Source organism: Rattus norvegicus, chromosome 10, assembly GCF_021556685.1.
Source record: "Rattus norvegicus strain SHRSP/BbbUtx chromosome 10, alternate assembly SHRSP_T2T, whole genome shotgun sequence".
Classification (NCBI taxonomy): Eukaryota; Metazoa; Chordata; class Mammalia; order Rodentia; family Muridae; genus Rattus; species Rattus norvegicus.
The window spans coordinates 57057265-57084987 of record NC_141543.1 but is presented as its reverse complement, the minus strand read 5'-3'; the positions used below and the strand labels follow the sequence as shown (position 1 = coordinate 57084987).

The 27723-nt window shown below is 44.9% G+C and overlaps 1 protein-coding gene across 3 annotated transcripts in view; it reads left to right on the top strand.

The window, feature by feature from the left end:
* Positions 1–27723, top strand: part of Shisa6 (shisa family member 6) — a 295429-nt gene that overhangs the window by 6719 nt on the left and 260987 nt on the right. For all 3 annotated transcript variants that reach the window (NM_001191922.2, NM_001415765.1, XM_087573629.1), the window contains 1 exon segment: positions 16626–16786. In NM_001191922.2, coding sequence (NP_001178851.1) covers positions 16626–16786 — 161 coding nt within the window.

Below are 27723 nucleotides of genomic sequence, written 5' to 3'. Positions count from 1 at the left end.
GCAGACTAACATTCTATTATTTTTCCATCAGGTTCAGAATCATGAGCTTATTCCTACAAGCAATCTCACTCTGTAATTTTATAAGTGAGCTACTTGAAATCAACAGAGCATAGGTCACAGTGACACGTGTCCCAGCTGCTAGTTGAGTTAACCTTCGCTCAAAGCCCTGGTGTCTAGACCCTAGGCCCAGGCTTGGCCTCCTCCTCTTCATCAAGCATTGTTTTATGCCTGGTTCTTAGTCATCAGCAAATAACTTTAGATAGCTGGAGATGTGAGTGAGTGACAGTTTTTTTTTTCCCACTTCCCTGTCCTGGCTCTTGAGTCTTGCAGGCCTCTGTGTTTCCATCCACCAACCGGATTTCTTTCGATTGTCCCTGGTCGGTCTTTTTATATAGTTTCTCCGCGTTCTTTTCTAAAGGGCAATAACCTGATTTAAGCATAATCCTTTAATAAGAGGTGAGTAATGCAGACTGTTGAAGAAGGAAAATACAGCATAGGCCAAAGGAGGGTGGACGAGGGCAGGGAAACACTGAATAACAGTGTGGGTAGAAGTCTGAAATTAAAAATGTGGCTCTGGGTGTTTCTGCTCTCATCTGGAGGTGGGGAAAGTTGTTGAGACTTATCATGTCAGTGACTTATCATGTCAGTGAAGATCTTCGGGGCGCGCACGTGTGTATGTGTGTGTGTGTGTGTGTGTGTGTGTGTGTGTGTGTCTGTCTGTCTGTCTGTCTGTCTGTCTGTCTGTCTCTTTGCCGGCCTGCCTGCTTGTCTGTCCAGAATTGGCCTCCAGGTATATGTAAGATCACCCTTTGAGACACAAGATCACAGTTCTCTGTTCTGGATCAAGAAACCATCAGCCGGGGGTTCGGGGGTGGGGTAGGGTGGGGTGGTGGAGAAACCATCAGCCAATGGAGCTGGAAGTTTGGGCCCATCATTATATGAGATGAATCTCTATGACATGATGCCTGAGGGCTTTACATTAGAAAAGTCAGATCCTCCCTTTGGAAGAACTGGTGTGTCTGTGTATATTGAATTCTCTTTCTAAGTGGTCTCCTTGAGAGGCCATGTGCTGATTCTTCTTCTGCAAATGGTTCCCTAGCACTTCTCTTGGAAATACTTTGAGACTCTACGTCCGGTCACATTGGCTTTCTGTAACCACAACTTATTTTCACCCTCCCAGGGAGATCTGGTTTATTTAAGCAGTAACAAGTCATGGATCAGGTTGGTGAATGGACAAGATGATGGGAAACTACAGTGCCTTCACTAACGAGAGCCGCTAGGAGTAGCATTTCTACTATCTTAAAAGGTAGGAAGGACCAGAGGAGGACAGAGCCCCTTACCTGCCATGACCGTGCAGACAGGGCTGCTTCTCAGGGAACAAGATTAGTACCTCTTAGGCTAGACCAGTTTCAAGTGACAGCAGTGTACTTGCTGGGCAAGCTGTGGGATAGTTGGGAAGGAAGACAAAGGAAAGGAGTTGAATATGCATCAAACATTTCAGATAACTGCTCAAAAAGAGTGGAAAAAAAGAATGTCCCACATTTCTGCATAAAATAGTAGACAGATCGCTCAATTTAGCTTCCTGCTTTGATACTGAGGGTAAAGGGACCCAGTTTCTTTGGGATGCATGCAGGGAGGAAACCTGGGATCAGAGCCCTGTTCACTGCCCTGTGCTCTCTGTCACAGGGCCACCGCCTCTGCAATTCTGTATTCAGATGGGGTTACCACTTGGGTCGGACTGCATAGAAATTTGCAGATCCATGGAGATGAGACTGCCGCAGCATTTCTAGAAGATTCATAACAACCATTCTTCATGGCTGCCTTCTTCCCATGCCCCCCAAATAGATATTTATGGGATAGGGTTGTTGGGGCCAGAGAGTGGGCTGACTGAACCAAGAGCAAGTGGCAGGGAGACACCCACTGCGGTCTATGAAGTTGGGGACAGTCATGACTGTGCTGTCGCAGATAAGTACTTTCCCCCACTCTCCGTCACCCACTCTCCGTCAGTGGTTGGGGGAGTGGGGGCCTAGGCATATAGATCAGTCCCATGGCTCCTCCAATATGCGGCAGCCTCTTTTAAACACCTTTGAGGGAGTCCGTTCGACTATAAACTTGGGTAGTGGGTGTCAAAAGGTAGGAGTTTTTCCTGCAAGCAATTTCCACTCTTATCATCTGTGAAACTCAGGAAAGCTGTGAGGCCCTGAGGTTTCAGTTGGATGAGGTCTCAAGCGATAGTGCCTGAAAACTTACTATGCACCAGGAGTCCTGATCTGGATCTGCCAAGCCAAGTCTTACTGTAACCCTGCCCTCAACCCCCAGAGTATAGAGCCCTATTTTACAGATGAGGAAGCCTACTCAGAGAAGCATGACTTGCCCAAGGCCAGGCTACCAGTATGTCACTTATCTCTGTCTTCCTTTAGGGTCCAGAAAAATCAGTCTTCCCCCTTCCTAAGAGAATGAGAGATAGCCCCAAATGCATAAGAAAGCCCCTCCACCTGCCTCTGGGCCGACATGTCACCATAAAGGACAATAGGGCCAGTGACCTCTTATCCAGGGCTAGTAACACCCCTGCTTAGACTGCATGTGAGGTACAAAGGTGCCCAGTACGGTGAGAGGGTCTTGTTTCAAGGGTGGATACTGTTGGCTTAGATCGTGAAAACATACAAAGATGTGTAAGAATCGAGAAGAAACCTTGAAGTTCATTGAGGGAAAAACAAAAGGAACCCAACCCCTTGTGTAGTTCAGAAAGAAGCCCTGGGCAATTGTGCATGAATCATAGGCTCGGAGAGAGATGAGAGGAGCTAGGAAGTGGAGGAAAGATTCGGTCTAGGGAGAGGATGAACCTCAGGGCACCCCCAGTTTTAATTACGGAGGACTGCAGCTTGCTAACCGGTCCATTTATCATAGTCCCTCTCCACCCCACTTCCCCATTTATAACACCCGATGCTGCACATACAAAAGAGCTGCAGCCAATTCTCTCACGCCCATTCGAGTTATATCCTCTCTCACTTCTGTCCCACTAACTGTGCAAACTCCAGACTTGCTGCTTCTACAGGACCAGGTCATAGGCCCTGAGAAGGCACAGGAAGAGGGAGGAATCCTGACACATCCTAACGGCCACAGTGGGGTGTGGCCTTCATTCAGCTCTTATGTCTAAGTGTCAGCGTGGGGCCTACATCCTTGGTCTGCAGTACCTCAGCAGGGATACGGGAGCCAAGTCTCTAAACATGGAAGTTGTTACAGTAGCCTCCGGAAACCTAGCTCTGCACAGCTCTGGTTTGGTCCTCTTGCTTCCTTCCAGCCTTTTGCCTTCCCAGGATCCTCCTTGCCTAAAGTCACTGTTGCTGTCTCCAGTGCCGAAGCACTAGCAAGGCTTTGGGTGGCTAGAACCTTGGCCCTGTTCCCTAAAGGTGGTAGAAGAGTCTTTGCCTCCTGTCGGCCTTCTCAAGCATGCTTGCTATCCCTTGGGCTTCTGGCATTTGGTTTCATGTCCTGTTCCTATTAGCTTCTGCATCAAAGTCTCATTAATCAGGACACCTGTCTTCTGGACATGTTTATTGTTCTCCAAGCCATATGTCCTCTTCTGGGAAATGTGGGTTCCACCCTTTTCCCTCTTCCTGCACTCCAGGGAACTTGAACCCTGGGATGGGCTATTAATTAGGTACAATCTGAGAAAGCCTTATATAACTCTTCCGTTCCCTCCTTCCCTACATTCCGAGGCTTAAGCCCTCTGCTGGGTTCAGTAGATGGGTTCCGGGGAGAGAGAAGCAACAGTTGTTGGGAAGTGTGTGTTTGTTTTTCCAGTTCTGGAGTCAGGGTCAGATTTCAGCAGGAGAGTTGCGAGCTCACACTGACTGCTCTTTTGGAGGGTGAATGAGGTTCACATCAAGCCGCCTCCATGGAGTGATTGGCAGGAGACTAGTCTAAATGTGGATGCTGTTTCAGAACAGGAGGAAGACTACGGAGCATTGTCCTCCTGTTCTGGTCCTAGTTGGCTGTCTCTGACTTATTACCATGTCAAGAAAGCTGCCTGGAGTGCCCTGGGAGGAACAGCCCACAGGTTTCAGGAGCCAGTAGAGGTCATTTCTGGTTAGATGACCCACAGCCAGGACACATGCAGTGAGTATCTCTTCTCTGGAACCTGGAGCATTTGCAAAGAGGACTATCAGGTCTTTAAGCCAAGAATCTGCTGCGTTTCTGTCTTCTTTTTGAAGTCACAACAGTAAAATGTATCTTCTTGTGACTTTCCATGTCTCTTCTGCTATCATCACTTTTTCATTTCTCCCTCTCTAGACTCCTGGTCACTTCTGTCTTGTCTTTCTAACCCCTACTTTCTCCAGCTCTTCTTCCTAAATCCATCCAGCTGTGGCTTCATTAAATAGCATCGATTCAGATGCCACTAATTCAAAATTTATCCAAATTGGACTAGGACAAAGTTGTTTTTACCTCTCTCGTCTGATAGAAAGCCTCGATGAGCAGATTAATAGCTCAGATAAGATTGCAAAGTCTGTGCGGGGCACGTGCACTACAGAGAAGGACAGATTGTCTGAGCCAGCCAGGTAGACAGTTGGCATGTTAAGGACCAATTGTTCATAGCTATTCAATAAAGTAACTTCTAATGATCGATTTTATTTTATTGTTTTTAAATTTTATTTAAAATACCACAATGGCTCAAGGAACAGTAAGAATGTTATTTCCTGGCTTAGGCCCATTTTCAGCTATTCTGGAAGCAGAAGCAGGATGACCACAAGTTCAAGGGCTACCTGGGCTGTAGAGTGAGTTTGAGCAATTTAGTGAGACCCTATCTCAAACTAAAAAGTCGAGGACAGCAGCTGGGAATAAAGTACTTGCCTGGGATGCATTGTCCCAGGTGAAATCCTAGTATTGTGCCCAGGTGTATGCATGCACATACAGTTTTATCCTGAATGTGTTTGGTAATTTCATTCCTGTATCACCTCCCCAAATTGCTACCGAATGAGTGTTGCTCGACTCCCTTCAAAACACCATTTGAACTCCCTCCAGGGACTCACTCAGATTCTCTCTCTAGTTTCTTTTATCATTTCATTTTCTCCTGTTCTTAGAGTCCACAGCATTTTCAGCTTTGAGAAATAGTGTTTGTTTACGCTGTCGTAGCTGTAGGACCCTGTGAGGAAAAACGTACCAGCAGCCAACTTCAGACAGTGGACCCTACTTATGGGAGACAGAGGCTCTTTGTTCCCTTTGAGGGTCTTGCTCAGTGGCCTGGGGTGTGTAAATCATTGTCCTAACACCACTGTTTGGAGGAGGCAGCTTCACACCTCCTGTAGGAAATGACCTGAAAGCATTCAGCAGGTTTCCTTGCCTCTTCTGGATAAGGCACTTTGACATCCTTCCCTTCATCTGCATATATATACATATTCTCCAGGGACAGATAACAGAGCTCTTTCTCTTACTTTGGGGGTTGTCATTCATTCTTTCCTGCCTTGGAACATTTTCTGAATGTCAAGATAGGGAGCTGCTTCCACCACTCCATCTCTCTGATCTTGGTGAGTCCTTTCGTCCCTCTGGTCTATTAACAGGATGTAGGATAAGGGAGAATACACTGTAATGGTATGGACTTCTAGGGCTCATTCTGACCCCAGAACACCTGGGAACGTCAGGCTGACAGGTGACATCTCAGTTAAAAGAGCAGCATCCCTGGGGATGGAGGAGAATGTACTTTTCCTTATACATCCCTGTATTCTTATCCTGTAGTCCTTGTTGAAGGACAAAAATATCCTTTGCAAAAGGCCTCATAATAATGCTTGGTTTTAGCATGTTTATCTTGCAGATACTCTTGTCAGAAAGGGACTCAGAATGCCTTTTAGGTCTCTTCTCTCTGGACATTACCTCCTCTCCTCTTGGGGTGTAAGTGTTCGTTTATTCACTGATTCTGCAGACAGTCTGGTCTACTCTTAGAATGCATTTTTAGTTGACGTTCATGGGGAACCCAAACTGAATCTTCCCCTTCACAAGACTGCAAAGCATCTCATAGGCAGCAGTCACCCCATCATCTCCTCAGTATCCATCATTTGAATCAATATCCATATCTGTGAGTCTTCCCATGGGACCTGGTTTTAAGTCCCTCTAGTTCTGCAGAGACCATTTATCTACCACAACAACCGCACATCTTCCAAACTCAGCTTAAAGATCCAAAGGGTTCTTTAGGGAAGAAAAAAGAAGCTCAAGGAAGTAACTCTTCTTGGTTGCAAGTTCCATTAATAGGGCTGGTCGAGAAGTGTCAGCTTCATTTGGTTAAACTGGAAGAGTGCCCAGCATAATGTAAGCTACTGAGTGACCAACTGAGTAACATTCACATGAATATTATTTACTGGAGCGTGAAAATGATAATGTGTATACTTTTTTTAAAGAAGGAAAAGATGGATAGATAAATACAAAAAGGAAGAAAAAAGAGAGAAGCAAGAGAAACTGAATACTTTATAGAAAATACTTGCTTAGTCAAGTTGATAGGTTTGTCTTCTGAAGAAATCCAAGGATTTGCGCCTGTGGTGGGTCCTCTGGCTCTCTATGGGCCTTTATCCTGATGCTTCCTTGTATGACAGACAGTACACGATCTGATCCGTAATGGCCTAGTGCAGAAGAACGCACACTGTCTTTGCACCTACCTCTCCAGGTCCAAGTACAGGGTTCAGAAACACCTGCTGTGCGAGCATGTAGGCTTCTTGTCATTAGGCCGGGGTGGGATATGTGGTCTGTGGGTGATCCCTTCCAAGATGACCGTGCCACAGCAAGACCACGTGATTGGAGAGTGTTCTAGTCAGCTTTGTTGGATCATTCTCCATGCCTTCTCTCTTCCACCTGGGCTATGCTTGTGTTTCTCTAGGCTGAGCCCACTTAAGATTTAGTCAAATATTTATTTAGCTTCCTTGGCACCAGACTCCATTGTAAGTCTTTCACTAATATTAACTAATTTAATAATCTTCATGATAATCTTAAGAGGTAGATGATACTAATTTTTGCCCTATTACTTGGACTTAATTTTTAAATGAGGAAACAGACCCATGGGAGTATAAGTAGCTGTCTGATGATCATTAGTGTATGAACTGGCCACTATTCCAAAGTAGGCTCCCTGTTTAGAATCCCAGTATTTAGCCACCAGGCTCTGTTGTCTGTGTTTTGCTCACCTAGAGACCGAGGTCTTTTAGCAGAAGCAATAAGGAAAACAAAACAAAACAGAACAGAACCTCAAAACCAATAGAAAAACTGAATGTACAATAAGTTCGTACGCCACATGCAGATGCTTTTATAAACTCACCTGTCATGTGATGGGTTTGTGGTTATACCAACACATCTTTGTAACAGTTCTCCCCCTATCCCCAGGCCCCAGACCTCCACTTTCAGGTAGCCAGTAACAACACTTGACACACTCAAATCTGATTCATTCTCAGATCATCCAAAGATTGCTGGAAAGTCTGTTCGGTCTTGATGCTTCTGTATTTCTTAGACATAGATAAATTTGCATTATGGTTTCTGAGTTCCGGAAGAAATACATGGAGATGATGCTGGGAATGGGTTTGCAGACACTGCAGACCCCTGGCTGGTCACCTGTTAAGAGCCTTACATCGGGCAGCAGTAACTGGCCCTACTTACTTGAAAAACATAACAAGCAGGCCGCCCTTTCCTTGCAGAGATGTTTACTGGCCGTGATGAATTCCAATTGTGCCGGGGACAACTCAGACCTGCAGAACAGCTCAAGGCAGATGCATAGACATTGTTAACCAACAAATGAGATCCCGCATCCATTCTATGCCTCTGTGTGAGAAGAGCGGTCTTGTGCACACACAAAGCCAGCAGCTGTGTTTTCAAGTGGACTGTGCGAGAACTGGGAATAGGGAGAAATAAATTAAGCCATTCTCCTTGGTCCGAGGTTATTAAAAATATGTTCATTTCAGTTGTCCTGACTGTAGATTTTGGAGGATAAAAAAACTCTGACTGCCCAGAAGAGAATGTCAAAGGAGAGGTCAAAGAGGACACCAGCTTGTCCTTAAGTTTAGTGCCAGGAAGAGCTCAGTTATCTGGAACTCAAATAACTGGAATCCTTTACCTGGATTAGAGCATCTATCTATACATTACTTCTAGGAAAATGGAAAAGAAGCTATGAGAGATTTTCAGAAAAAATGAAAGTCAAATTCCATACTCTGTCTTGCAGTTTTGTCAATGAGTTCCCTTTCCTGAACGATACACTTTGCTTTCTCTGTGAGAAGGACCAACATGATGAGTGATGGCCCCTCTCATCAAGAACCCTAATTCGTCATAACAACAGAAGAGAATTAATTGTATTCTTTTACAGGGGCAAGGATGTCTTGAGAAAATACTTCAGAAATCAGGAGCATTCTGAGTTGTCCTCAGGACTGAGAACATTAGCTTCAGTAGTTTCTTTGCTGACTAGTCTACTTCAGCCTTTTACAAACCTCCACTGCAATCTCAGTTTCTTCCCGTTCTCTCCCCAAAGGAGAAGGGCACGGCTGGGATCTGCCTGTCCATCTAGCCTTGCTCTTGGTGTGGAACAATTTACTAGACTGCAGCTGAGCATATTTTCTTCTTTATGGGGCTTAAGCATTTATGTGACTCACCCAGAAATGTAGCTGCTACTAAATGCCATGTGTATTATTTCCAGGGACCCCACAATGGGGTGTTAATAGAAAAAAAGACTTATAAGATGAGATAGGGGGTCCCAGGTTTCCACGTCATCAAAAATCTAAAGTTTCATTTTGTGTTCTGTTGGCACAGTTGTTTTTAAACTTGGAAATTCATGAAAGCCAGGGGACCAGAACTTGGCAAAGCAGTACTTAGCTTCCCATTCTGGCATCCAGCAGAGCAGCGATCTAATGAGGTATAGTGGCACCTGGATAGGATTTCATTTGACCGAAAGGTTAGCTGCTAAAATCTGTGATGTTTCATCGTGGACGGTGTTAATGACTCACAGTGACAAGTAGACCCGAGCAGATAAGAGGTCCACTAAGGATTGAATACTCTGAAAAGCTTTATTGTTCATAGACCATGGAAGGGTCAGAAGCGGCTAAAACTGTGTTCGGGAGACTGGAAGGAAGGATGGATAGATCAGTGAGTGAACAGGATTAATGAATGTGTGGGTGAGTGAGTGAATGAATGAACAGGTGGGGAGATAGGTGGATGAATGCCCTGGGTGGTTAGGTAGATGGGTGGAGCATAGATGAATAGCTGGGCACATAGAAGAATGGTTGGGTGCATGAATGAGAGGATGGACCAATGGTTAGACAGGTAGGTAGAATGGATGAATGGGTTGGAAAGTGAATGGATGGATATAGATGAATGAATAAGTGAGGTAGGTAAAAATTGAAGCTAGTGAGTATCTGGTCTTGACCCAGTCATTAGTAATTGCATCCACATGCTTACCTATCACCTGCCATTTGCTAACTAGAAGGCCATAGCGTAAAAGTAATTTTATTCACCTGATGTGAATTGTCACCTCAGAGGCTTACTGCCTCAGTCAAGTAACCTAGGCCTAGTCCTGGAGACTTCTAGCCTCTATACCATCTAATCTAGGCCTAGAATGTTTTCAGCCTATGAGATTTACAGCTGAATAAGCTCACCCTTTCTTGTTCCTTCTGATCTCTGGCTGGCTGGTTCAACTCAGCTGTTCTGGCACAAACTCCTCTCCAAGCTGATTGATTCAATCTGGCCTCTCTCTCAGCCTCTGACTGAATTACTCTGCTTGGCCTCAAATGAACTCTGGCAATCTGGTCTAATCTTCTGGCTCCTTCTCATTCCCTGTCTCATTCGGTCTTGACCTGTGTCTAGCTTGTTCTCTCTTTAACCTCTCTCTGTAAAACTCTCCTGGTAAAACTGCCTCCTCCTTCTCTCTGCCCCTGCTCTTTATAAATGTCTGGGTAAAATTGTCTCCTCCCTTCTTTCTGCATTGCCCTTCAAGTGGCTTCCCCTTCCTCTCTCTTCTCATGAGAGTTGGGTGTATCCTATTCTGTCCAATCTTTCTCTGATTTGTCACTTTGTCTGCCACTCAATTAGATAGCACTTTCAACCCCTGGTGCTTCTTTCTACAAACTAGCTTAACCTTCATTGTTCAGGATTAAAGGTGTGTACTAAGGATGTGTCTGTATCACAGTCAGAGGGATTAAAGGTGTGTGACAAGGTATGAGCCACATTACAACTAGAAACAGGATTTTTTTCTCCAGTAAACAACACAGTCTCAGGGTTTACAGTGTGATGTAAAATCCTGCAACGTAACGGTGGCTCCTGATTATCAATTTAAAAGGCCTAGAGTCATCTGGAATGGGGAACCTTAGTTGAAAAAAAAATGTCTTCATCTGATTGACTTGTAGGCAAGCTTGTGGGAGCACTTTCTTGTCTCATGGTTGATGGAGAGAGCCCAGACCACTCTGGATAGTGTTACCTATGGGCAGGTGGGTCCTAGGTTGTATAAGACAAGCTGAGCAAGTTATAGGGAGCAAGCCAGTAAGCAGCATCCTTCCGTGGACTCTGCTTCTATTCCTGTCTCCAAATTCTTGCCTTTATTTCCCTCAATGATGGACTGTGATTGGAAAACATAAGCTAATAAACCCTTTTCTTCCCAAGTTGCTTTTGAGCCTTAGCATTTATCACAGAAAACAAAAACAATAACAGCATAAAAACAAAACAAACAACAACAACCACACACACACACACACACACACACATACACACACACACACACACACACACAAACTTGGACCCAGGCCCATCTGGCGAGAGCAGAAAAAAATCATTAAAGAGGAGAGTGAGAATACATGTAAGAGGTTGTCTCTGGGTAACAGAAGATGCCCAGGCTCAACTCAGAAGCACACATTGAATTTTTGTTCCATTTATTAGAGTACTGAGCTAAGTCTTAGTCTTAAATCAATAGTAAAATTTAGAGTACTATAGATGTAAATATCACAGTGCTAGAAGCAAAGGCAGGAGGGTACACTCAGGTCTAAGTGCTGTTCAAAGGTAAGGTGGCATTTCCACCCTCCTGATGACTAAAGCAATGCCTTGGACTGAAGAGAGCCCATGTTTCCTGGCCTGAGTAATCAGAATTGGATTGTTTCCAATTAATTGACCCTCTCCCATGAAGCATGCACAGTAGGAAACTGTAGGAGAGGAGGGAACAGTGAAATCAGCAAGAAAATGTATTTTTAAGGAAAGAGTTCCTGGCCTTGATATGTTAGTGCAGTCAGCATGACGGACAGGGAAAGAGGGTCGGGGTGAAGGTGTTCTGCAAGTTTCCAGATGAAGTACATTTGTCCTCACCTGTGATGGGCACCAGGTTCCTGGTGGGGTGGAGCCCTGCCCTTGCTCTCTCACATGGTCAGCTGTCTGTCTTTCCCTCTGGGTTTCCTTCTTTCTAAGCTCCAGTCTCTGAATATATTTTTTGGAATAGCTTTCTATCCACATTTCCTTGAGACTATTGACAACATTACTCAAGATTTTAAGCAAATAAATAAACCGGTCTTGACCCAAATCACTCATTTGCTAATTGTTTCTGCATGCCCAGATATCACCTGGCATTTGCCAAATTAGCAGGCCCAGCTGGAGAGAACAGGAAGCTCTGAATTGCTCTCTCTCTCTCTCTCTCTCTCTCTCTCTCTCTCTCTCTCTCTCTCTCTCTCGTGTGTGTGTGTGTGTGTGTGTGTGTGTGTGTGTGTGTGTGTGTCTGTCTGTCTGTCTGTCTGTCTGTCTCCTCCTGCCCTGGCTTCTGGTCTGAATCTCTCCTTCTTCCCTCCCCTCCCCTCTCCTCTCTTCCCCTCCTGTTCCCTCTCATATCCCACTTTCCTCCTGTTCTAACTCCTAACTCTAACTCTTTCCCCAACTGGTTACTTTTTCCTTGCTTTGCCGCGCCTTGCTCCCCCAGACCCTGACAGTTGCTGCCCATTCTTTCAAAGCTTCTTCAATTATTCCTGAGGGACAAAGTTTCTTTCCTGTGGTTAGAAAGTAGCTCAGTCCTTAACCCATTTCCTCTGGCAAATCCAAATTAATTAGGTGAGACCAGGATCACACATTTCAGAATTAGAATAATATTTATCAAACGCCCTGGAGAGTTGAGCGATTGAAGGTGGAGAGGAAGCAGAGCAAAGAGGTCACTGAACTGAGGGAATGGGCACGAAGAAGAGCTGGCAGATGTACCCTCAGACCTCTTGAATGTGGTAGTGGATGGGGAGCTCTGTGGGAAAGGCTGGATTCTGGAGAATGTTAAAGACCTGGTAGAGACTGGAAGCCTATGGCTGGTTACCATTCCATCATGGAAATAGCATACATTCAGGAGGTCATATGCTATTATATGGGAGGTTTGAGAAACACATATTCCAGACAACCCACCTTTCCCACTTGGCTGGGATCCTAGCTCAATCCAGTCCATTGGGCCACAGAAGATCACTCTGAACCAGTTTCCTGTAATCACATGGCCTAGGCACTGGAGGCCACAGCTCAGCAATATCCCAGTTATAACTCATTGTCAAGTTTTAGCCAGATTTCACTTACTCAGATTCCCTGGGCCTGCTGCTTTTTAAGAAGGTGGACATTTAAGCAAGTCTTCTTGGGGGATGAGTTCCTGGAGCTGCCGGTCCTGGGAGATAGACAATGAGGTCAAAACACTTAGGAAATCCCACTTACACTGTCTCTATAGACAAAAGTATGACACCAGACAGAGTTTTTTTATTCCTTTTTCTGTTACATCCAGGCAAGTACCACGTCTTGAGGGACCACGGAGACTCCAATAGAGAGAACACTCACTTTAAGGTCCCTTAGACACTCTGTGTCCCCAGAACCTGCTGGAATTGTCTTGATTAGATGTTTGTGGAGTTAGCACCTAGTTTACACAGTGCAGAGCAGATTTCCCAGGGGTTCCTCACCTCACCACTGTTGATACTTGATAACTCTGTTATGATGGGTGGCCTGTCCTGCCTACTGTAGGATGTTGGGCCCTATCCCTGAGTTCCACACACCAGATGCCAATAGAAACTCTCTCCTTACTTGTCATGACAACTAAAATGTCTCCAAATATGGCCAGTTGTCCCAAGTTAGAAAGGAGGGGACAAAACCGCCTCCACTTAGGAGTAGAGTAAGTCCTCCTGATCAAAGGGTTTAGCCATGTGAATCCATTCTTCATGGACATCAGAGAAGTAGGGTGGAGTCTTGATGTTTTCCCCAGTATTAGCTTTAAGGAGATGACATTTCCCTAGTGAATTGTTCATCTTCATATTTCTATAAGTACAAGTTTGTAGTTTTTTATTCTGTCTTGTGCAGCTGTCCGAATTATTTAAACGTTGTGTTTTATTATCATCCCCTAAGAGAAAGTCTACACCTATATTGGCTCTCTTTCCCCATGGGTTTACTCAACCTGGTGCTTTATATAGACCTAGGCTTTGTGGATGTCTCCTTTCACTCTGGGTGGTGTGTCTCAAGGCTCTCCCATGCTGTGGTGTCTATCACTACCCCTTTCCTTTTTATGACCAATTAATACTCTACTGTGTGGGTGCAAAACATTTTGTTTATCCATTCATTAACCAATGAGCATTTGGCTTACTCCTACCCCTTGGCCAGTTTTTCATGGCGCCTTTAACCTTCTTCACACACAAGTTCTAAGCTGATCTATCTTCATTTCTCCTAAAAGTAGGCTGGGCCACGTATTTGCTGTGTTCTTAGCATTTTGAGGAACTGTTAAACTGTTTACCAAAGGAGCTGCCCTATTTTACATCCCCAATAGCTAAGTGTGGAGAAGCCACATTTGTATCCTTGTTGGCCCTTGGCATGAACTTCCTGCTTGGTTTTGACTTCTGCAGACATATGCAAGGGTACCACAATGTGATTTTGATGGGCAGTTTCCTCAAGGGATTAATAGTGCTGACACTTTGAAGACATTGCCTGTTTGAATCTTGTATTCATTTTAAACTAAAGGTGTTTTATTGAAAGTTTGGATTCTTTCTGTAGTTTTTTTTAAAGACCTATTTTGTGTGTGTAAGTGTTTTGCTCAAATGTAGGTGTGGGAACCTTGTGTGTGCCTGGTGTCAGCAGAGGTCAGAAGGACATCCGTTGGATCCCTGAAACCGGGGCTATGGGTGATCATAAGTCACCACCTGCATGCTAGGAACTGAACTTGAGTTCTGTACAAGAGCTACAAGTGCTCCTAACTCCTGAGCCATCCCTCCAGCCGCCTCTCTGATGTTTTTACAAGCATTTTCTCCCAATGTGTGGATTGTATCAGCTACTGTGAAGGCTTCCTCTGGGCTAGTGATGGTTTTAATATCTCCACTTGTTCGTACGTCGCTATGTCTCTTAGACTTTTGAGTGTCATGTGTAAGAAATCATCTCCAGATTAAGAAGCCACAATGACTTACATTTACATTTTAGGACTTTATAGTGCTTGGATTAATGTTTATGTGTAGAATCCCTTTGAACTGATTTGTATGTATAGTGTGAGATTAAGATCTAGCAGGGAAAACTAGTAACTCCTAGCCATTTTTAAAAAAATGTTCTTTCTCTACTAATATTTGAAAAAATTTAAAAAGTTTAAAGATTGTATTTTTAATTTGTATGTATGCATGTGTGTGTGCGCATGTGTGTATGTGTGTGTGTGTGTGTGACTGCATGAATTTATATGCACCATATATGTGCTCAAGGAGACCAGAAGAGGGTGTTGGAATCGCTTGGAATTGGAGTTTCAGACAGCCGTGAGCCACCCAACCTGGTTTCTGGGAACCGACCCTGGGTCTGGAAGAGCAGTGTGCTCTCTCCTAACCGCCGAGTCTTCTTTTCAGCACTAATGTGTGGCTTTCCTCTTTCTTTCTTTTTAAGTTTTTAGACTATAAATGTAGAAGTTTGTGCTTGCGTTTTCAACTATATTCCTTTGGTCCATATGTCTATCATAATTTGCAATTCAGTCTTTTAAAGCATGAAAAGATGATAGGAAGATGTCTCTAATAATCATAAGGGTGAAGATATAAAGATACCAAACTGGATGTGGGATTGAAAAGGATGCATGAAAGAATTCAGTTTTAGAATCAGGAAAGATCTTAAAGCTTGTCTGGTGCTCCACTGACAGGGAAAATTATTAAATTTCTGTGTCAAAGATTAAGATCTGTTGAAAGTCTGTGGCTGGTCATTGGCAGATCTGAGAGACCATCTTTTTTTTTTTTTTTTTTTTTTAACATTTTCTTCCTTCTTCTCAGGCCCTGAATGATGGCTCTCCAGACTGGCCCTGAACCCTAGGCTAGCTGAGTTTCCTTCACGGGATACTTGGCTTCTGTTTGGCCCTCACTGCCAGTTCAGCAGAGCGAGTGTGCTGGGTGGCAAGTGTCTGTTCTTTCTTTGACAGGCTGAGAGCACAGAAGGCCAGCTAGGGAAAGCACTTGAACATGTGAAGTTGCTGTGTATGTGCCACTAAATGATAAGATTGCCAACCTGAAGCTCTTCAAGATGGGTTCACTGTGTCACAGGCAGCACAGCAGGAGGGAGCCATTCGCTTAGATACATCAAAGGGGCTGTGGTTGTCACTTCTGAGGGGGATGGAGCTCTGGAAATGGGGATAAGGAAAGCCTTGGGAAGGGCTGAGATAGCTCAGATTGAAGGTTAGTGCCTTAGGGAGACTCTGAGAAGACAGAAGGGTTTTTGCCCCCTTCATGCAAAACTTGAGGCATAGAGCTTTAGCAGGAACAGGCATGACAGTGACAAGGAGTGCTCTCTGCAGTGGCTTGCCATGGTCTTCTGCTGCTCCCTTTGATCATTCCCCAATGTCCCTCTTTCCCAGGGCCAGTGGGTATCTCACGTCACATATAATGAGGGATTCCTGTCTAAGACCTGGTGGCAGAGAGACTTGCTTTAATTTGTGAGTCCCCAGAGGACAGAAGCAGGCACCTTTCCACTTGTCCCTGGAGCGACTGATGCCTGCATCAAGTAGTCCGCACTACATGCATGTTTGGAAGTGGAAGCTTGGTGTGAGTTAATCAAGCCAGAGCTCTTGTCCCCGAGTCTCCGTTCTTGCAGTTTCACAGTGTCCCTTCCCATTTGTACATGCCTCATCCTCTAAAGTGTGTTTACCCTCATTGTCTGCCCCCATCCCTGCATCCTGTTCCTTATCTTTTAAAAGTCTGTCCTGCCTGTCTTGGCACTTAAGACAAGACGGGCTGTAGGCTGCATGCTGCCCTTCTGCAAGTCAATAACTTCTAACACATGCTCCATGACATATATTTTGGGGTACAGAGGTTGGGCCACTTGATTAATAGTAACCTTTTGATAAGTGTCAGCTTTTTCCTGTAGGGCCATTGAGACTCTGAGGGTGCTGTTGTGGCATATATGGGTATCAGGAAAACTAGTATTTTGAAAGAGCTTATTGTTTACAGGTATGGAATGAATTACAGAATAAGATGCTATGCTCACACCCTTTCAGGGTCAAGCCAACTTCTCCCGCTATGCTCACCTCCCAGGCCAGCAAAAGGTGAAACTGTCTTTCGAGTGCTCATGATTGTACCTCTGACTCCTTCCATACGGTTTCCAAACTGAGTGCCTATGACTGTCAGCTTGTCACATTGTGGTTGTGTGCACCTCAGTGAGGCTCACTGTGTCCTTTCCTTGTCTAGGGCTCTGGCTGACATCCTAAGACAACAGGGACCAATCCCCATAGCACACTGTGAAAGAGAAACCATCTCGGCCATCGATACCTCTCCCAAAGAGAACACGCCGGTCCGATCAACCTCCAAAAACCACTACACCCCTGTGCGCACAGCCAAGCAGACTCCAGGTAAGTGAGAGTTGCTCATCTCTAAGTTGTATCGATGCCGAGGAGAGGTTGTAGTGGTGCTGCTGAGAGATTCTAGTGACGTTTCTGCTGTGTCTGGGCAGGTTGTGGAGCGTGCTGCAGTGGCGGACAGACAGGGCAGGTTTGTGTAAGTGTTTGGGGACTATCTTTCTGGGAAGGTTTGGTATGAGAGAGACTAGCTCTGGGACAGACAAGGACTGATGGCCCATCTCTGATTTTTATAGTGGCTGGGGTAATTCTCTAATGTGAAATAGAGCTTGCAGCTGCCATGGCTTACACATGTGACAGGAAGGTCTGGCCCTGTCCAGGATGCCAGATGTGTAAGAATAAGGGCTGCATTTGGATACAGAAGCTGTTCAGCTGTTGGAACCCAGAAAGACAGGAATGGTACCTTCATTTTAGGATGACCATTTCCTGTGAGATATAGAGTCCTTGGATTTAGGATGAAGTATCCTATGTAAGTAGGGAACTGGAGGATATAAAAGTCTATAGACCCTCAAACCCCTTATATAATTATATATGGATGGAATGGTGGTGATCCTCCTGTTTAAGCGGTTTCCAGATTCCTAATACAATATCCACACTATGAAACTTGCTTGCTCTGCCAAAGGCTTTAGCAAATAATGAGGAGAAAAAGTGTGTAGTTGTTCAGTAACTACAATTTGGGCTAATAGCTTTGATTCACGGTGGGTTGAATCCCATTGGGTTGATTGGTGTGGCTGGTGGGACCCTGCAATTGCATGTGTATCTGCAGATGATACACAGGGGCGCTGAGCTGCCTTTTGCTAATTTGTTTCCCCATCATGATAACCCTGTAAAGGCAACTGGGTGGGCTTTACTTTACTTTTCTGATGAATTAGTTTAGGAAACTCAGTAACTTGGACAAGATGAATAAGGCATACTAATAAGAAAGGAAAACCTGTAAATGCTAGTTATATATCAGGATATTGATCTAAATATTATTCAGAGGTTTTATAGGTATATTATTATTTATTCTTTGTAGCAATCTTGAAAATATTTATCTCCTACTTTATATGAGGTATGTAAAGGTTAACGTTTCCTAAGGTCACATGGTGAGTAAGAAAGCATCAGGATTCAAACTAAGACAAACTGATTGCAAACATCAGGATAAAAAGAAGAAAAAAATTCTATCCTTCCCCAGTTAGGTTCAGCACTGTAAACTGTCTGAATGGACAGCCCACTTACCAATATGCTTGGAAGGTTATATAACCCTGTGAGAATTATCAGCTAGCTTAGTCCTGATCTCACTCCCAGACACACAATTTCTGCTTTGGATCTGGACTCTTCACATCTGTTACCCTAACATCTGCCACTTTATCCAGGTCTGAACTAAGCCTGCAATAAGGGTGTAAAGTCACCAGGTGGCAGTAGCTGTGCCTGAGTCCTAATTGTAGCTGAGATCAAATCTATCCCATTTATGCTTTAATTCTCCTGAATCTATCAAGTTGTTCTTGCCTTTAATATAATAGTCTTAAATCTTTTGAGCGTCTGATAAAAGCTAAAGGTATTCTCTGAATACGTATGCCTATGAATACAGACACATATACACCTAGCCAATAGTTTGTAGAGGATCAAAGGGTTCCACAGGCCCCTCCAAAGTTAGGTGTCCCTGCTACACATGTAAAGATGAGTGAATTTTCTGGACAGAAGACTCCTCCAGGGCATTTTTCAATGGAGTACACTAGATCCTTAACATGGGAGCAGTAGAGGGAATCTTGGTAGAAGCATCTGGAACAGCGGCCACCTACCGGGTTATGTACACATTAGAATCACCTAGAAACATGTTAAAAGTGCTGGTGTCCAAGAGCCATAGAGTAGGCAGGATCTCTACAGATGAGGCAGTCATTAGTGTTTCAGAATCCTCCACAAGGTGGTTCTGACATGTAACTAGAGCGAAGAGTCACTCGGCCAGTTGGAGCCTGTCCCTGTTAGGAGCAAAGACACTAAATGCCCAAATGGCCCAACTTGGCTACATGTTGGAATCCTGTAGGAAGCCATAAAAATTAAGGACAGCTAAGCCCCATTCTCAGATATCACGACTTAATTGATTGTGGATGGAGGATGTGCTGTGAACATAGGGAAGTGTTCCCTAATGCAAAGTTTGAAAACAGTTGGCTCCAGGGATTGTCTATTGAAAACTGTTCCTAACTTTAATGTTCTTGCTAGCTATGAGTATTTTTATTTATCTGAAGATTTATCATTTGAAGCCGGTCTTCTCCAAGAATTGTGCTTGTGACTGGAATTTCTGGCCACCCAGGCATCAAAGTGCCCCCGAGTGCTAGTTCTCACCTTTCCGTTCAATTTTCACTGTCTTCATTTACAGACGGATTCAATGAACGGTGTTGATTTGTCCTCAAATACCCTCTACTGTTTTTTATATACTTTCTTCTGGTGAGTTGAGAGGGAAAGGCACTGCTTACATGACTCAGTTATGTTTCAAGAATCCCTCCTCGTATTTCTCAAATTACAACTCTCCACTTAGCGTTTTGGGACGAGAATGCCTGGGAAGTATTCTCAGTAGCGGAGCTGAAATGTACAAGCGATTTCACAAGCTTCATCTTCTATAGCTTGTATCTAACAGGATGCTCTTCCAAATAGCGGCTGTCCTTTGCCACACAATGTTGCAATTTGCACAGCCGTTTAAACAGAACTTTTGGGCACACGTTCAAAGTGGAAATTTACTGTGATGTTCCCGCTCGTTAGATCAACCACCCACCAATTGTAGTAGAGTAGCTGAGGTCCTAGGGGGATATTAAGGAGGCAGGCATCAGAGAATGGAGTGGTTCTATCATTCAACATGCTGTCCTGGAACCAGTTGCCTGGCATCAGCTAGGAATTCATGAAACCTGTGGGGCCTTCAGTACCCCAGAATCTTACCTGCAGAACAAGGCTCTGTATGTTGGTGAAAAAGCTTAGCAATTTGAGTTTGAGAAGCAAGGAGAAGCGTGGGTATGCTTGGAGTACCTTTGAGTACTGTTTGTGATCCACACCCTTCTGACTTTCTTGTAAGCGACTGTGGCTACTAGCTTCTACTGCTAAGTGGTTCCTGCAGTTCAAGGTTGAGGATTCAGACAGACTCTGACTACAGAAAACACTCAGTATCAGCCATGAACACAGTACAGAAGCATATGCATAGTTCCTGGGAGGCAGATCGAATGGATGAGGGAATGAGGTGTTCTGAGGACAGGTGGAGTCTGGCATGATCAGGGTTTGGAAAGTTGAACAGTCATGCTCCTTTGGTATGAGGACTGGAGTGGTGGTCCTTCAGTGATAATAGAACATGATAATCCATGCAGCATAAGTACTGTGCATTGAGCACTTGTTATGTACTGGGTACTCTGCTCAGTACTTTGTGTGCAACAGAATGGATCCTGTAATGTTCTTGCGCTATTGAAACCTCTAATCTCTGAGTCTTTCACTTCTACTTTTCTAAGAAACATCTTCCCAACCTCAGAGGGAGCCATACTTGAGCCTTGAAGATCAGGGAAGCCTATTTTGTCCCCCCTACTCCTCAAGTCTAACTGCTTGTGAACCCTTATTGTTCAACTGGTGGGCCACGGACAAGCAGCAACTCTCTAATGAGAGCTGGTTTGAATTCCTAGTTGTAGCTATACCATGGATCCATAAGGGTTCTTGAAAATATAACGCTTGGTTCCCATCATGAAGATTCTTATTTATTTCCTCTGAAGCAGAACCCAAGTATTAATATAATAATTTTCAAAATTTTCTACACCATTCATATGGTCAAAATTGAGAACCAAGTTCCAGAGGGAGACATCCAAATAGGGAGAATATCCTTTTCTCCCTATTTGGTGTGGAGTTCAAGGTCAAGACAAAGCCCCAGGGTAGGAGCTGGCTGGTCAGTTAGTGGGCTGGTTGAAAAGTTCTCTACTGGTGGCTGTGGCTGGGGGATATAGAGGATTCAGACCCTTGGAAGAGAGAGGGCAGGTTACTGTGCATCTGAGAGGAGGATTGTGGAGAGAAAGAGGCACAAACAAAACCACCAGAATTAACAGAAAGACCCAGACAGGACTGTACCACACTTGGTGTTCCAGATCTCCAGAGGTCAGGGCCTAGAGGCTTGATATTCATAGAAGGAACCCGGGAAGACCGAATGTGTTCACTTGGCTTGGGCTTCTCATAAAGAGCTTATATCTGGGGATAAGTGTGAGGTGTCCTCTCTGGCAATAGACTACCTGTGAAATTCCAGAATTTTGCTCTCCACCTTTGAGGATCCAGTGAGGCATCAGCTCGAGGCAGTAAATATTCCCGCTGTCTCCTCTGCTGTACACTGTGAAGGAGCACTTAGTCACCTGCTTACTGTTATAACCACAGCCTTCAAAGGCCAACTAAAGTCAACAACAGGATATGATGGTTGGTGTCTAAGGGACTGAGATTAAAGACTCAGTAGTGACAGGGGAGTGATTTGCCAAAGTTTGTCCCACCATCCTTGGGGGCCTGATATGAGTTCCGTCTGCCTTCTGCTTCTCTCTATGGCTTCTACTTATGCTAACTTCCTTGACAGCTTTCTTGTTTTGTTTGTTTGTTTGTGTGTGTGTGTGTGTGTGTGTGTGTGTGTGTGTGTGTGTGTGTGTGAGAGAGAGAGAGAGAGAGAGAGAGACAGAGAGAGAGACAGAGAGAGACAGAGACAGAGAGAGACACAGAGACACTGAAAGACACAGAGAGAGACAGAGAGAAAGTGACAGAAAGAGGCAGAGAGAGGGAATATATATATATAATATAATATATATATATAGAGAGAGAGACAGAGAGAGACAGAGAGAGACACACAGAGAGAGACAGAAAGAGGCAGAGAGAAGGAATATATATATATATATGTATATATATATATATATATAGAGAGAGAGAGAGACAGAGACAGAGACAGGGAGACAGAGACAGGGAGACAGAGAGACAGAGACAGAGAAAGACAGAGAGAGATGAGAAATTTTGGTTAGATTTTTGTTGTTTGCTTAAGTTTGTTTTATTGAGATCATCTCTCAGTATCTTGGAGCTTACCGGGTAGGTTAGGCTGTCTATCCAGCAAGCCCCATGGATCTGGCTATTCACCTCCATGCCCAGTGTTGTTTGTTTGTTTGCTCGTTTGTTTGATTTTGTTTTCCATGAGTGCTGAGATGGAACTTAGGTCCTCACACTTGCACTGACTTCCCTATCCCCACAGCTCTTGTTCTATATATTCTGACCTCAAGGTATTGCCCCTCTCTGTGACATGACTCTGAATGTCCTAGCAGCAGACATTTGGGAGGTGACATCAGTGTTCACACGGGCCTGAGTGGACCCCTCACCTGTTCACATTACCTGATCTGCTGTCTCCTGAGAACCTGCCCCAGCTAAGATCACTTATGTGCCCATTTGTTTCCATTCTCCATTAGAATGTAAGTTACACTCTGTATAGGCAAAGACTTTATCTCTTTATCACTGCTCTGGGCTCCTCAAACTAGGCAAGCGCTCACAGTCCTCTCCTCCTCTCTGGGCTGATACAGCTATAGGCTGGGAGCTTTGCACCTTTGGCTTGGCTCAGAGAACCTGTAACCCAGGCCGCCCACCTACTCTGCTCACCATCTCCCCCCCCGGGAGGTGTCCCAAAGTCTCTTGTCTGGGACAAGCTTGGGACTGACTATGAAGTTAGAAAGATGTGCTCTGCCCTTGAACTCAGGGGAACATCTGGGTACGCTCTACCTCTTATCTGGGTGAGAGGTAGGCTCTTCTTTTTATATCAGTCATCTGAAGGAGCAAGAATGTTTTGTTCTGAGTTGGCAGCCTCAGACATGTTGGGGTGGCTGAGGTTGGTTATCCTAACCTGGTCCTGGCCAGAGAGAAAATGGAAGCCCACAGGGGTCACCTGGGTGGGAGGCAACACCAGTATCAATGTGAATACCAATGTCCAGGATATTAGGATAGCTTTTGGTGTGAAGGGAATGCTACCTTAAGTGTGCTGGCCAGGGTGTTGGTCCCAGCAGACATAGCTGGTGAGCATTACATATTGACGTTGATTTTTTTAAACCTCTTTTTATTTTTCAATTATTAAAGTGTTTGAAGGCAAGTGTAGCTTAGTGATTCACATTTCATTCCATTAAAAAGATCTGATACAAAGGTCCTCAGTACCTAGCCTCCACCTGAGTTCAAGTATTGGCAGTGTATAGATTTATAACTAGTGCCGTTTGTAGATTAGTGGAGTCCTGTGTCCACTCCACCACAGGGCGTGGGCTATTCCAGGAGGCTGGACGTGGAAAATTTGTGCTTACCCCATCTCCCTGCCACTGGGCAGATGTTGGGCTGTGGGAAGCCACTGGGCACTGCTCCAGGGCTGTGTCTGAGAGCAGGACACAGCCAAAGCTGGCTTGGGGATCCCTAGGCCTGCAAGGAAGCCGGGGCCATCGGGTTCTCAGGCTCTTGGGCATCCAGGTGCCACTGGGATGCCATGGAAGAGCTCCTGGCTTTCTTTTACAGACATCTCTGTGTCTCAGTTTCCTGGTCTGTAAAGTAAGACAGTAGAATACACTCTCTACATGTGTCCTGAGGCTTGAGTGCTTTACTGACTTCTAGCACATCCCTTAATCACCAGGCCTGCCCCAGAGCCCAGCATCCATGAGCTGTGTACTGACTGTTCAGGAACTAAGTAGGAGACCAAAACCTCTACTTTCTGTCTGAAAATCTACTAGGTCCCCAGGCACAGGGTCAGGTAAACTGGGAGTCCCAGGATGGTGTTGAAGAACAGGCACATCAGTGCCTATGGAAACCTGATGTGTTCCTCTTCTCCTGGCCATGAGTTGCAAGGTACTGCTGTAAACATTCACAATCCTGCCTGGCTCGGAAAGCTTGAGGACTTTTTAAAGCACCCCCGCTGGCTGACTTATTTTAATCTTGAAAGGACTCTATGAGCCAAACACTACCATGCCAACTTCATAGGGGAAGAAACGGAGGCTTGGGATAGTAGAATCTTTTACTTGTCTGTGATCACGTAGACAAGAGGGGCTGTACTGTCCTATATAAACCGAGACACACTGGCCCTAGAATACAAGCTCTAATGAGTTAGAGGGGCACTGGGGCCCATTCCAGTAGTGGGAAACTTGTCTTGTGGCTGAGAATCTTTACTGATTCTGGTGGCCCCATGCATGGGCCTGAGGCTGCGTGGAGGACATCCAAGGGGGCTACTGTTTGCTCAGCATAGAGTGATGTTCTCAGTGATCCCTAAAGCAACTCCGTGAAGGCCTTGAGCAGGTAGAGTAGCAGCCTAGGCAGTTGGTGACCCTGGAGCCCTATCTGTGTGCAGGTGCTATGCTGACACATTTATGTGAATGCTATCTTCCTGGGAGATGAACCTCAGGAGCATAAAGGGATAGGACTTCCCATCCACAGGGTCCAGGATCTAGGTAGGACATAACTCCTGTCTGAACAGTAATGTCTGGAACTCACTCTCCCCATTCACACTTCCTTATGATCCTGGCAGCTCAGACAGAACTAAAATCCCCATCATAGTCCTTCGTGCTGAGTGGCAAGTAGATTCATTCCTACTTTGTAATTCCATGTTGCCCAAAAGCTGTCTTTGTATGGCAATACCAGGGAGGGAACATTGTTCTAGTTTATTTCTCTGCTGTGATAAGCACCATGACCAAAAGCAACTTGCGAAGAAAAAGCTTTACTTGGCTTATAGATTATAGTCTGTCAGGGCAGAAACTCAAGCAAGAAACATGGAGGCAGGAACTGAAGCAGAGGCCATGGAAAAGTGCTGCTTACTGGCTTGATTCTCCTTGCTTGCACACTGTTCTTATACGATGCAGGCCACCCTGCCCAGAGGTGACAAAACCACAGTAGGCAGGATCTTTGTGCTTTGATCAGTAAACAAGAAAATGTCTCACAGACATGCGCACAAGCCAATTTGATGGAGGCGATTCCTCTATTTAGATTCCTGTCTCCCAAGTGTATTAAGTTGACAGCTAAGATTAGTTACCACAAATAGCCTTACTCAGTACAAAGTGGCTTTGGAACATTGATGCCCAGGAGCTATCCAGACCAGCCATGCCCATTTCGTCTTCTTTTCCAGGAATGTCACCCTGTTTGGCTGCTGCACAGAGTTGGCTACTTGGATAGGAGTTACCTGAATGCTAGACCCCTGATCTTTCCACCAAAGAGTATGCTGAGTGGAGGCAGGCAAAATATGGTCTCATTCTGTGTCCCTGAGAAAGAAGATGCTCCCTGAGATGTCCAGCAATGACTCTTGAAGCAGGGGGATTTAAATATGCTCCAGATGTCCCCCAAATGAAGTGTGGGTCAAAGGGCATGCCTAAGCACCAAGGACAGGGTTAGAATTCTAGGTCCCTCCATGAGTTGGCTAAATGAAGGAACCAACAGAATGTGATGTAGTGGTGAGAGTTTGGAACTCAGGTAAGGAAGTGAGGTGTAGAGGGCACAGGAAGGATGGTAACTACTGGGGCTCTGAGGCTCTCAGTCTGTGTATATTGCTATAACAGAATACCAGAGACTGAATAACTTACCACGAAAAGAAGCTCCGTTAGCTCCATGTTCTGGAGATTGGGAGGTTCAAGAGAGCAGTGTAAACATCTTTATAGTCTGGTAAGTTCTTGTTGCCTCCTCAACTCATGGCAGAAAACCAAGGATGAGTGGATGTGTGTGGAAAAGAGGAAAGAACTGCCGTGAGATCTAGCCCAGTCCCACAAATAAGTCATTCAGACATTTAGACCTAGACACCTCCCACTGGACTTCCCCTTCCAAATAGCCACCCCAAGGAGGTAGAGGTCTAAGATCTAAACTTGGGATGCATGCTTACAACTTCACAGTGGTCAGTGTTCTTGAGCAGGGAGAGCCCAGCCTCTAGCCTGGTGGCCTTTAGAAGTCTTTCTCTGCGAGGCCTATCACATGCAGAGTAAGGATATTTGGAGGTGATGGAGTTAGCCACCTGTATCCAGGCAGGAGCCATTCATGGTGTGTGGAACGCACATTAACTGTCATGAGCATGAGAAGATATGAATCACATTTTAGCTCATAAACTTACATTTAAGACCTTATCTAAACCACATATGTCATCAGCCGTACTGGTACCCCATCAGAATCACAAGCCATTAGCTCCAAGCACTCTGAGGAAGGATAGGCATCATCACCACCAGCAATACCATCATCAGCTCCATTAGGAGCAAAAGCAGCAGAAGGATTGAATGGGCAGGAAGATGCAGGAGGAATCACTGGGTGATGCTGAGCTAAGGACAAATCCTAGAAGGGAGGGATGCTTATGGGTCTAAAGTCCTGGCAAAGAAGCAGTTGTCATTTTCTGTCAACAGACAGTGTTTGAAGAATTAGGACAAAGGCCAGGAAGGAACTGGAACTTTGTGTACTTTTGGAGAAAGCTGCACCGGTCATGGTTTGTCGTGACACACGACAGTGGGAGCAAGGGAGGTTGTACCCTCCAAAGAGACTAAGGGGAACCTTATGATGACCTATGGTGACAGGCTTCTAGAGGAAGTGACCTAAGGACTGCATCTTCATTAGCTGTATATTGACAGAGAAAGGAGAGGGAGGACCTTGAGGGACATTAATACCTTTGTTCATTCTGAGGCAACTTGGGTGCCTTTCTGGGTGTTGGGTGGGCATGAACAAAAGTCCCAAGTCCCTGGCATTTACCCTAAACTAAACTCACAAACATGTAGCCTAAAGCAAAATCATGACAAGTATTTTGAAGAGTAATTGGGTTGGAGGCAGTAGAGAGTGATGGGAAAGGCAGAAAGAGCCTTGTCTGTGGGAGAGAAGCTAAAGAATGAACCCAAATGAAGGAAACACCTGTGACTGTTGCAGAAAGTAGGCGGAGACACAACGTTGCCAGTAAAGATCAGGGATGGAGGTCAGAGAGGTAGGGCTTGTGCATCACAACAGAATCTTGGGACTCCCTCTGGATACAATGGGATTCCATTGTAGGGTCCCCAGAAGAGGAGTGCTGGCATCTTGACAATGGATCCTAGAGGGTCAGAAGTGGCAAAAAGGGGATGGATTGGCTGGAAAGGTGTGTCATCTGGGTGATGGGAGAGAAGTGGAGAGTTGGACTAGGCTGTTCATAGAGGAAGGAATGATAAGAACAGTCTCCTGGCTTACTTGCTTTTTTTTAAAACTTACTATTCTGAACAATTTCCAACCAATGGGGAATTTGTCAGAATGATACAATGGCTAGCAATATCATCTTAGCAGTTCTGAATACTCTGTTTCTCTTCTCAGTCTTCTACTCTATCATAGTTTTTATTGCCGTCATCTTCACCACCACCAGCAGCAACTGTTTCTGTCATCATCACCAACAGCATCTCTAGCAACATCATTGTTGCCATGGTTGCCATTATCATTACAGCCATTGGTTCCTATCACCACCCTTATCACTGAACCATGTGAGCATCAGTGACCTGGATCATGGCTCTTCCTTCCTAAACTGCCTTACCATGCAACGATCTCAGTTCAAGATGGTTCTCTTGTGTAACCATAATAGGATGGCCAGATTTATAAAACTGGCCACTGCTCTCAATGGCCAATACTGATAAAAAGTTTGAGTTTGATTTTATGCTAGAAATGACAGTATTGGCTAAAGGTTACATGAGGGCCACTGGGAAAGATAGGGGATAAAGATGGCTGAACTCTTTTGGACCAAATCAAGTAGTTAATTGGATTAGTCAGATCTGTGGAAGGACTTTAAGTGAATAGCTGAGAGGTCTTTCCCTAAAGAGCCATACGTGAGCGGGTGAGCAAAGTTAGTCCTCTAATTCTCTAAAAGCCATTGCTGGAACTACCAGAAAGTCTTCTATATTTCTTCTGTATTTACTATGTGTAAATACAGAATGTCCTCCTTCTGGGATCTAGACCTGACTGCATCCACCTGCATCTCT